The sequence below is a fragment of the Puma concolor genome, chromosome A1, assembly GCF_028749965.1.
Source record: "Puma concolor isolate L17-30 chromosome A1, mPumCon1.1.hap2, whole genome shotgun sequence".
NCBI classification, from domain to species: domain Eukaryota; kingdom Metazoa; phylum Chordata; class Mammalia; order Carnivora; family Felidae; genus Puma; species Puma concolor.
In genome coordinates this window covers 35,366,080-35,378,008 of record NC_141667.1, presented here as the reverse complement: position 1 = coordinate 35,378,008, position 11,929 = coordinate 35,366,080, and the positions used below count along the sequence as shown (strand labels likewise).

The 11,929-nt window shown below is 48.0% G+C and overlaps 1 protein-coding gene across 3 annotated transcripts in view; it reads right to left on the bottom strand.

Moving 5' to 3' along the window:
• Nucleotides 1-6,361: 6,361 nt before the first annotated feature.
• The window catches only part of NIM1K (NIM1 serine/threonine protein kinase), a 65,904-nt gene continuing 60,336 nt past the window's right edge, over nucleotides 6,362-11,929 (bottom strand). For all 3 annotated transcript variants that reach the window (XM_086678267.1, XM_086678281.1, XM_086678273.1), the window contains exons 3-4: nucleotides 9,213-9,481; nucleotides 6,362-7,251 (exon numbers count right to left, since the gene is read on the bottom strand). In XM_086678267.1, the coding sequence (XP_086534393.1) occupies nucleotides 6,502-7,251; nucleotides 9,213-9,481 (1,019 nt within the window). In that variant the 3' untranslated portion in view covers nucleotides 6,362-6,501. The remainder of the gene's footprint in view (nucleotides 7,252-9,212; nucleotides 9,482-11,929) is intronic.

Genomic DNA, 11,929 nt, shown 5'->3' with positions numbered 1-11,929 from the left:
AATGTTAAAAAATTTTAAAAAGGAAAAATTAAAGTTTTGTTAGACTGATTTTACAAAAGCATCCCTGTGCCTCCATGTCTTTGAGATGCTATTAAGCAAGCACCTCCAACCCACCTTAGCAAAACTCTTGATCTTTAGGGCCTCAAGAGTTGCTTCCTCCCTGAAGGCTGCCTAGACTGCATATGTGCTTACTTCAAATGTGCTTACATTTCACTCTATCAAATTCCTTACTCAGGCTTGCAAACTCCTAGAGGATCTGTTCTCTGCCTACTTCAACTCAGTACCACACTCACCAAGATTTACAATGTTTCCATCTACCCTGTCTTCTCGGTTCCTCAAAATGTGCCAGGTTTATTCAGGCCTTAAAGCCTTTGGTCTATGCATCAGAACCCTTCCACACATTTCAGATGCTCTCTGCCTTGCCTTCAACTCCAGCCACAAGGGTGGCAACTGTCTCCATTCAGTCTTTGCCCAGGACCCCGGAGAATGTGATAACGTCTCCCTTTGGATTCCCGCTATAGACCTTTCGCCTCAGCCTCACTGTGATGTGGGGTCCCCGCAGAACTCACATGGCACTAATTTCAACAGGCTGCAAGTGCAGAGGAGTTAAGTTCCCACGGCCACCCTTGACCAATGGTGGACCTTTGGCTGGCGGATAAATGTTTCCTCCTTTTCTCCCTTGGGCAGACAGTTCTGAGAAGCGTTCCAGAAGTTTCCTCAGAAGATGCTACAGAATCAGCCACCAGTTGGCCCATGGCCAATTTGCAGTGCATCCTTATGTGGCTTTCCTCTATTCAGTTTTACTCCTGTGCGTCTCCTGCGTCCTGAGTCATTTCCCAAATATGTGAGTTGCATGTAAGCTTTTGTCTCGGGCTTTTTTTTCTTTTCTTTTCTCTCTCTCTCTCTTTTTTTTTTTTTAGAATCCAGGCTAAGACGATTGATACCCAGAATAGCCCTATATTGCAGACCCTCAGGGTAGGGGTTGAGGGCTGGCTTACTCACCAGTCATGGCAATCACCCCATTGCTGTTTGTAGTAGGCATACGACTCCCCCACATCCCCAAAGATGACCATGTCTAGAACTTGTGAATATGTTTACCTTACTTGGCAGAAGCAAATGTCATTAAGGACCTTGAGCTGGGGAGATTATGCTAGGTGGTCTGGATAGGCCCACGCTAACCATGCAGGCCCTTAAAAGCCGAGAACTTTTCTGGGCTGTGATCAGAGGGAGATGTGAGTTATAGAAAGATGGTCAGAGAGATGTAACATCGCTGACTTTGCAGATGGAGGACGGGGCCACAAACCAAGGAATGTGGACAAGGAATTTGACAATTCTTTATCAAAGTCCAAGCCTTGGTAAGAAGAGATTGGGATACTGGGGCCTGAGTTAGTAACCACAGTGTAGATGAACCTGAAAATGCTGAGAACAAGATTCTGCTTACACAGGACCGGCAGAAGCAGCTGTTCTCCCTTGCCTGGAGCCGCTGCCAAGGTCTCTGGTGCGGCAGATGCCTGCAAGCTGAGGCATGACCTCCTCGAGACCATCTTCCAATACCCTTATTATTCTCCAAACCCAGAACCAGGTCAGGCCTCAACAGCTTCCACACAGACTGAGGAGAGAAATACAGCGTCTGTGTGGGAAGAAGTAGCTTGGGCACAGGAGGAATTGCAGAATCAAGCTAATATGTATTATCAGGAACCAGGGCAAAATGTGTTCGAGTGGATCTTGAAGACATTGGGCCCGGGGTGGAGGTCGAGGGAAGAATAGCAGGTGGGATAAGGGAGAGCTAATCATCCTGGGAGCATTTACCCATGACTTGGAGAGGACACCATAAACTGGTCCTAACATGCAGCCAGGATGGCTATAGAGGTTTGGACATGAGTGCGGCCTGCAGTAAATGAGGCAGAGATGGCACAGTGTTAAGGAAAAGGTAAGAAAGTTCCGGGAGGTACGAATATTAGAAAGGTTTCATTAAGTAAGACTGAAGAACCACCTACGTACATTCCCCAGGAGGACATTACCTTCACTTGAGGCAATAAAGAATGTTCTGGGAGGGGTGTACCAGCACTTATGTAAAGGTCAGTGATGGCTACACACTGCCAGCAGGCCTTGGCAGTGGGAAATGCTGCCAAGGAACCAGGCGTGCTATGATCAGCGGGGATGATGGGATTCTAGAATGACAGAGGCCATGTATTATCACTTAAATGTCAGAGGTGAGGTGGACATAATAGAATGGACAGTCTGGCTGGAGTGAAAATCAAGGAGCCTTTGTTTTGTGACAAAGGCTAATAGTTCACAGAGTTCTGAGTGACAGCTGGCTAGAGTGTTACCTGACTTGTATAACCAAAAACAAAAAAAAAAAAAAAGAAAAAGAAAAAGAAAGAAAGAAAAAGAGGCAAGCTGGTGAGGAGAGGCTGATACAGCCTGTCACGAGAAAATCATGGTCCCAGAGCTAAGTTATAGACTCAGTGCACAGTGACTGGGAGGCCAGGTCTTGAGGAAAAGCCTGCTGGCACAAGTATATACGGTATACGTGCCCAGAATTTTTAAGGACTGTTGGCTAAAAAGTCCAAACTGAACTGGATAGCAGGAAATCCTAAACACTATTATGACCCTAAGTGTGGATGGGCGTCTTTAGAAACCAGGTGATGAGTGGAGTTCTGGCCAAAGTCTGTCTCCCAGTGGGTCCCACCTTGGGGTTCCTTCCCCAGTCTCCAACTATCTACTTGGGATCGATACTTTTAGACCACTGACCTGTGGAGGAAGAGCCACGTGGAAACCTCCAGGGCTGTACCCTCTCCCAGGCCATGTTCGTAAATCACGAGCAATCACACGAGGAAATGAAGCCATCAGTATTACCATCCAAACTCAGCTTCACTACTAAAAAAATTTAAAGGCACAAAGGTAATGGGCTCCATCAAAACCTCCTTTAACTTATCCATCAGACTTCTAAGAAGAGAGCAGGCAGATAAGAAAGGATGATGGCTGTTCTCTGTTGTCGCCCCCACGCAGGATGCGGCATCTTCACTGGCAGCCTCTGGCACTGATAGGCAGCTGTTACTTTGGAAAATGCATTCCTTTCAATTTGCATCAGAAAGGAGGATCAAAACAATGCGTGGGACGGGCAGCTGGTCTCATTTGCTCCAGGCAATTGTCAATCTCCTGCTCGAGGTCACAATATCCTCTGAAGGACTTTATCCTGACAGCGTGGAATATCACGCTAGCCCACTGTATTGTGACAGCATCCTAGGCGGGTTTAGCATCAGAAAGTGGCAAGAACTCAGATGCCCTAGTGAGACTTATGTGTGCCAGAGCGTGGGTGATAAACGCCCTGAAGAATCAGGGGCCTGTTACATTGACCAAGTATTCAGAGGCCCAATGACCTGGGGCAGGCCTACACATTCCAAGGTAAAGGACAATTTGTTGCATCTTTTACCCCTTAGTGCTGAGACAGAGGCACAGGGTTTAGTAGGACTCTCTGGGTTTTGGAAGTACATTACGTTTAGTACATTCTTCCAGTTCTACCTGTCATGGCTGCCCGTTTCCAGTAGATCTCTCTCTCTCTCTCTCTCTCTCACAGACACACACACACACACACACACACACACACACACGATCCAGTTTCAGGCTTTGCAGCAAACTGCATTGCCACCCTGGCTGTATTACACGACGGTGAGGGATACTGTGGGGGGGTCCGGCAATTCCAGTGGAAGGCTACAGCACAGCCCTGTAGGGTCCTGGAGTGACACCACACTTTCTGCAAAAGAGAACTGCTTGGGCTCCTGGTGTGTTATGGGGCCCTAGGAGAGACTAAGCACCTGATTATGGGACGCAAAGAGACAAAGCAAACGGAGCCATCTCCTCATGCACTGGGTCACTATCAGATCCATGGAGTCATAAAAGCAGATGGCACAGCAGCGACCTTACTGGAATTGACATCTACTCAGGATACAGGTTTGCCTTTCCTGCCCGCAGCGTACCCTCTAACACAATCATGCTATGACACAGAGAATATCTGATCCGTTTTCATGGTATCTCTCATGGCATTTCCTCAAAGACTTTCATGGCAAAGGCAATGGGCACTTGACCATGGGATCTACTCATCTCACTATAAACCTCAACACCTGAAACAGCCAGCATAAATAGGACAATGTAGTGGTTCAGCCAAGGCACTGGCTCTATAGGACAGTATCCTGCAGGGTTGAGGTTGGATCCTGACAGTCTCCAGGACTGGGTACAAGCACTTTAACCATGGCTGATGGATATGTGTCCCCTGTTGTTAAAATACACAGACCTGGTGGGGTGCCTGGCTGGCTTGGTCAGTGGAGCATGGGACTCTTGATTGCAGGGTTGTAAGTTCAAGCCCCACATTGGGGGTAGAGATTACTTAAGAAAATCTTTATAAAAAAACAAACTATAGGCCTGGGAATCAACAGGTAAAAGTAGGATTGCCTTCTCTCACATCAGTGATGTGAGAGTGATCCACTTGCAGAATTTGTACTTCTCTTTCCTACAACCCAGGTTCAGCTAGATTAGAGGTTTGGGTTCCCAGGGGCAGGGGGATGCTTTCACCAGGGGACCCAGTAAAGGTCCAGTGAACTGGAATCCATGACTATCGCATGGTCACTTTGAGGTCTCTGTGCCAGTTGACAAGCAAAGAGAGGAGCTATCATACTCGTGGAGATTATTCACCCTGATCACCACAAGGGGATAAAGAGGAGAATGTCTGGAACCCAGGAAGTTCACTGGAGCCTAACTTTGGGGCCTCATGATACCAGTGAACAGGCAATTGCAGCAACCACGGCCTGACAAGGGCAAGGCAACTCAAGGCTCAAGTCCTTTTTTTTTTTTTTTTAAGATTTTTTAGAATCTTTACACTAAATGTAGGGCTCAAACTCACAACCCCAAGATCGAGAGTCACATGCTCCACCAACTTAGCCATCCACGCACCCCTAGAGGCTCAAATCTTTGATGATAAAGATTTACACCATAATCTTTATGGTGTAATAAATAAATAAATAATAAATAAATAATCTTTATGATTAGACCAATCTCGGCCAGCTGAAATGTTGGCCAAAGGTGAGGGACCTTTAGAATGGGTGACAGAGGAGGAAGGGATGAATCCAATCCTAGCCTCGGGACCAGCTGCGGTAGTGACTGTGGCTCCATAGTCTTCAAAGCGTGGTCCCTAATGGCATCGGCATCACCTAGGAACTTGTTAGAAACGCAGGTTCTTGGGCCCCTCCCCAGATGTGCTGAATCAAAACTCTGGGGGTGGGTTCTCACGGTCTGTTTTAACAAAGCCTCCAGGAGATTCTGATGCACCGGACCTGAGAACCACTGTTGTAACTTGTCCTACTAATCCTCCTGCATGGAGTGCCAGCAGTGACTTGGATTTAACAGAGGGTGGGTCGGGGCAGAGCCTGGGGTGGTGTGTGTGCCAGGTAGCAGCTATGCGCCCATCAGATCCTTCCAGCCACGCTTCTCCCTCCAGCCACTGAGGCTGTGACTGTTTCCATGCAAGTTTGAACAACCTTACACAGGTCCTACTTGATCGTATCTTGTCACCTGACCCTGGCCACCTCCGGGGCTTCTCTGACACTATGGCATGGGAAGCACCAGGAACTCATCTGGCACTCACACATCATAATCTGCAAATGTTCTTCCAAAGCATGCTCCAGGGGTACTTACACACAGCAAATTCTGGGGATGCAGGGCAGGTGACACCATGGGACCACTCTTGACTAGTGGTGAACAGGAGGTGATGGGTAAATGTTTCTCCATTTGTGCCCTAGGCAGACACCTGAGATGTGTTCCATAAGGCTCCTCAGAGCGTCCTGCAGGACTGAGTGCCGACCACCCATAGCTCTGGCCAGTCTGTGTTGGCTTTTCCTGTTTCTCTCCCCTGCCCCTCTCTCCTCTCCAGGATCATTTCCCAAAGAAACTATTCTACATGGAGCCTCTGTCCTAGGCTTTGTTTGGGAGGAACCCAGTCTTGAACCCCTAGCTGCCTGGAATGCTCTTGGCCTGCTTTCCAAGGGTCACTGCTGCTTCCTATTCAGATCTCAGACTATCTACTCCAAGTATCCTCTCCTAACAGTCCCATCCAAGGTAGCAAACCTCTAATATCACATCACCCTATTTGCATTCTCTTTAAAGCATCTATCACTATCTGACATTTTTTCTGTAAAAAATGTCTTTGTCGGTGCCTTTGTCCGGCACGAGAATATCCTGCACAGGAGGGGAGGGGCCGGGCCTGTGTCATTCTTTGCTCTTTCCTCGGCCCCTTAAACAGTTCCTGGCAGAAATATTTCTTGATTAAATAAATGAATTGAAGAGTTGAAGAACAAGAAAGCAAATCTAGGCTTTTCTGGGGGGGAAATGCAGATCTTAAATTTAAATTTATTTAAAAATTACAAAAATGTCTCCACCCAAGTTGTCCATGAAAAAATTTAAAAGCAGCAACAATGCTCTTGGTTAATTATCAGCAGTTAACGCAATTTATAAAATTGAACAAAACTTAGATGTGTGTCTTATGCCTCTATAGACACGGGACCCTTTCTTCAGGTCCCTTTCTTTCGGGTCTGGTAGTATCATTATCGGGACACTTTCCAAAGCCTTTTTTCTTTGGACTCTATGTAATATGATCCGATAGACCCCTGTAATGGAGCTTCGGGCATCTCTCCCTTGGTTGTTTCGAATGTGCTCTTCTGTAATACCCAAGTGTTCTAAAGTGCTTTTGACCTCATTTTCTTCTTCCTTGAGGGTGCTGGTTTCGGACAAATGTTTGGGATCCAGTTGGAAAGGCTCCAGAGGGGTGGGGTACGGCACCCCTTGCATCCACTCATTGCTCATGATGGAATCGATGCCGTGCCTGTCGGTGGGTACGGGCTGAAGGACGCCCCGGATGAGGCGGAGGCAGGGCTCGGACACGTGCGGAGGCACGCTGTATGCGCCCTCCAGGATGCTCTTCTTCAGCTTGGCCACGGTCTCTGCCCGAAACGGCATGGTGCCGGTCACCATGAAGTACAGAAGCACCCCCAAGGCCCAGATGTCCACATAAATGCCGACATAATGCTCGTCTCGGAAAAGCTCGGGCGCCGCGTAGGGAGGCGACCCGCAGAAAGTGTTGAGCATGTCGCCTTTTTTACTTACTGTGCTGAATCCAAAATCACCCACCTTCACACAAGTATTACTGGTATAAAACACGTTTTCTGCTTTCAGGTCTCTATGAATAATTTGGTTCTCATGCTGTGGAAGAAGACACAGGGAAAAGCTATCATTTTCAAGGAATAATACTAACAGAAGCGAATGTGTCAGTTGCTCTGAAACAGTGAAGTGATAGATGACGGAGTAATAACCAGTTCAGCGGATGTCAACCTAACTCAGATTGCAAGCCTCAAGGGCCACCCGGCCATGCCCTTTAGCCAACGTGACACCCACACATCCCCCAAACAGACCAAAGGTTCTGTTCTTCCGTGGGGCAACGGTTGGACTCTGTCTGACACTTGTGACTCAGGAATCAGTGCCAGAAATGAAACTTAGATCTTTTGAAACTACATGCTCCAAAACACAACGAAACGGTAATCCTTCATGTTTGAGGCCATGAATGAGTTTTTCTGGCTGAGCAACTCTTGACTAGAGCCAAAACCAACGAGACTTAGAGCCCTCCACAACTTTTCAACCCTGCTCCTTTGTGGGGGCTCCTCTCCAGAATTCAGTAGAAGGAAAGAGGCTATATTCAGCAAGTTCTAGCAAGTCCCATTGTGGGTGGCGAGCATGTACCCCACCCCCACTCTTGCATTCTGGACCCATACAGACAACCTGGAAGACCCCTGACCTACTTAGTCCTGAGGGCTCTTGGGATGGTTTAATGTGACTTTGCTGGGCTTCCTGGGGTAAGAATCTGGGCTTTGGAGCCTGATGGCTGGGTTAATTTTAGGTTCAATGATCCCAGCAGCGTAATATGAGTGTTTCCCTTCTTTGTAAAACGAGATACCGGGAGCCACCTCATGAGATTGTTGTGAGGGTGGCCAGTGGTACTGTATTTGCAGTGCTCAGCAAGGTCCCAGCCCAGAGTGGACATGCTCAGTGGAATCTGGATCTGTGTCCATGACTCACCACTGGACAGATGGGAGAAATGTCAGGGCATGGAGCTTCAGAGGCCTCAGTCTGAGTTCCCTCTGCTCTCCCACTCAATTTCTTTTCCAAATAGGATGTGGAAGACTCTTTGCCCATCTGCTCCATTGCTCAATGTGGGTCTGGCTTACTGCCTGGCCCTGGGACAGTTCACCACAGCATGGGGCCACTTAAATGACACCTGGTGGAACTGAAGATCTGAAGCACCCACCCCCATTATGGTTGGGCTTTTCTCTCTCACTCACTTCCTTTTCCTTCTCTTCTCCCTCCCAATGCCTATCTCGGGTCCCCGGGTCACTAATTTCCCTTAGTAATTTGTCCAGGAGGTCACTGATGACAGCCTTGCCTCCACAGCATCCAGTCAGAAGAATGAACTAGAAATAGCCTCTCGCCTCACATAGACCCCAGACGAGTGTCTCTTTTCTGCCAACTGTACTGAGACTGCACTAGGTAAAGAGGACAGCCCAGACTTCTGCACTAATGGAGCCGTAAAGATGGTGGTCAGGCCCGCGTGTCAGGCTCCTCAGTGTGTGGGGGCAAAACAGCCAACAGTGGAGAGGGCACAGCAGAACCAGTTCTGGGAGGAACTAGGGGTGTGTGTGTGTGTTTTAGGAGTCCACATTTACCTAAAGAAATGATCAGAGGACTGAAGTAAGAATGACATAATAAATGCTAATCAGCTGAGCACAGAGGGAGCAAGAGCTGGAGGAATTCACCAAAGGCAAGAAGGGTCTGTATGAGCTGACGTGACATTGAAGAAAATTCCAGACAGAGACAAAACTGAGCGGAATCATGAAGGGTGGAGAGGATTTGGAATGTGAGACGTGGTAAGAGGGGAGAGAGAGAGACAGAGGCAGGGAGACAGGGCCCCGAAGCAGCGTGGAGCCAGCTGTCTGGCAGTGACAAGATGGGGTCAAAGAGTGTAATCTCGTCTAGACTCTCACAGAAGGGACTACTGTCTGCCTTTTGCAGGACCCAAAGCCTCTGGGGACGCTTGGAGAGTGGCCAACTGGAGCCCACGCTCCCACTGTGGGCCACGTGGGGGCAAGACTCCATCCCTCACACCCACTCACCATGTGCTTCACGGCAGACACAATCTGGGAGAAGATGAGCTTGCTTTCTGGCTCTGAGAGTTTCCCTTCAGTGCTGATTTTCCCAAAGAGTTCCCCACCCCCTGCATACTCCATCACCAAGTGGAGCTTGGATAGGGTCTCCACCACTTCATACAGACGGATGATGTTGGGATGGTGCAGTTTTTCCATGCTGGAAATTTCACGGGACAGTAGCCTTTGGGTTTTCTGGTCCAGCTTGGTCTTGTCCAGGATCTTAATGGCCACCTTTTCTGGAAAAAAAAAAAAAAAAGAGAGAGACGATGTGCCCATGTTTACAGGTGCATAGATAGCTAGAAGTGTGAGGAACCCACATGGGCCCCTTTGTTTTACTGGACACAGAGGTTAAATGGCTGTTCTCAAGCTCCTGGAGCTCATCAGTGGTGATGACAGACAGACGGGAGTTCCTTGAGCTCACAACAGTGCTCATTCCTGGGATCGGTGTGAGTTTTCCTCACACAGCTTTTGTGTGTTTTCCTGTCTTCTAGGACTTCCGGACTTCCAAGACTCCTGTCTTCCAAGGAAGTTTCAGTTTGATGATCTTTATCTAGTTGTCTGGGTAAAGTGTAAGCTTCTTTGCTTAGCCCAGAAAGCCCCTCCTCATCAGACCCAACCCCCCTCTTCTGCCTCATCCTGCATCACTCCTGTCCACAGTCCCCGCAGCCCCATGCACAACGTTACACAACTGTTTGTTGTTCCCTGAAAAGGGACTGAACATTCATGCCTGGGACCTTTCCTCCATCTGGATCATTTCCTCTGCTTGGCTCGTCACTGCTTCCCTGTTCTGTACTCAGGTAACTCCTGATTACCCTTCAAGGCTAGCCTCAGAACCAGTCCCAGGACGTCAATTCCGTGTATTCTCCGTACGATAATCTCAGCACACCGGCCTATAGATGCTGATTCCTTGTCTGTCTCCCCCTCCTCCCTCTTCCCACGTGGCTACGTTTTATCTGACTTTGGCAGCACAAAGCACATGATGTAAGAGTACGGGCCACACAGAGGTCTGTGCAGAGGTCAGGGGGTGCACGAGACTGACCGGCAGGGTGACATGTGGCTGGCGGGAGGGTTCGCTGGTATAATGGCTCTGGACTGCAGTTTACTGTTATGTATTGAGAGCCTTAAGCATGGCTGCATGTTTTGAGCCAGCCATTTTGGTTGATTAACCTTCAAGAAATAATCTGACATGGGCACAAGACTCCCTATGTCAGAAGACTTTGGTGACATTGGGAACAGCACCCAGCAAGAGAGACAGCTAAAATGAAGTGTGGTCCACCCATCTCTATAATGGTACACCATGCAGCTGTCAATTTAATGATGCTGATTTTTATTAATTGATATGAGGTGATGTTCAATACAGAACAAGTGAGAAAAAAATACAAATACACATTTGCATAGAAAAAAGTCTGGCAAGTTATTCACCAAAAAGTTTAGAATACTTATTTTATTAATAGGGGGATCACGGGTGGTTTTCCGTTAATTTTTTTTTAACTTATCTGTATTCTCTAATTTTCCTACAATTAATCAGACAATTAACATATATTGCATAATAAAAATGGTTAATGTTTGAACACAGTGAATCTACTCCAAAGTAAAACAATTAATTTTTTTTTTTTTTTTTGGTTCGAATTGGACCACATTTTGTATTAGGAAGAAAGAAGTTTCCAGGCAAGTAAATGGGAAAACAGGATTGCAGGGCCCCTGGAGACCCACAACTGCTTTGAAGAAGTCGGGCACAGTGGCTGTGGGTGCAAAAAAAGATGCCGCTAGTTAAAAATAGGAGTGTTGTTTGTATATTAAAGTAGCTCCTCGGGGCTTCTGGAATGGAAAGGGGCAGGGTTCTCTGGTCTCTGAGGTCATGCTTGCTCTAGAGGAGGCAACACTAGGGAAGAAGGAGGCGAGTCACAACGGAGCAGAACCCTTGGGGTTTTGTGTCACCTCAGCGGGCAATCGGCCCCGGGGATGCACTGCCACTACCAGCCGTCCGGGCCTTCTGCCTCCCCCGTCATGTCTTTTCTACTGTTCCGTCCTTAGGAGTAAGATTCACTCCACCTGCTTACCAGAAGCAGAAACTCTTGGTCTTGGGTAGCCTGTTAGGTAGAGCTGCTATTTTAACAGCTGGAATGATGAGCCCCATCCTTTAACCTGGCAGATCGGCTGCAGAAGAGCCCCCACTGCCGCTCTTCCCTGATCCTGACCCTGAACCTGACCCAGACTCCTGTTAGGGTGCATATCCTCTTTGCTGCGTGGCAGGCAGAGGCACGTGGTCACCCACATTGCGGGCACCCAAGAATCAGGTCGTGGTGAGGTCAGGCTGCTGTCACAAACCTCCTTTGAGCACAATTCGAGTCTTATTTTATTTTTTTGTTTTCTTTTATTTCTTAAAGTTTATTTATTTTAAGAGAGGGGCGCCTGGGTGGCTCGGTCGGTTAAGCGTCCGACTTCGGCTCAGGTCATGATCTCGCGGTCCGTGAGTTCGAGCCCCGCGTCGGGCTCTGTGCTGACGGCTCAGAGCCTGGACCCTGTTTCAGATTCTGTGTCTCCCTCTCTCTGACCCTCCCGCGTTCATGCTCTGTCTCTCTCTGTCTCAAAAATAAATAAACGTTAAAAAAAAATTTTTTTTTTTTTAATTTATTTTAAGAGAGAGAGAGCAAGCAAGGGAGGGGCAGAGGGAGAGGGAGAGA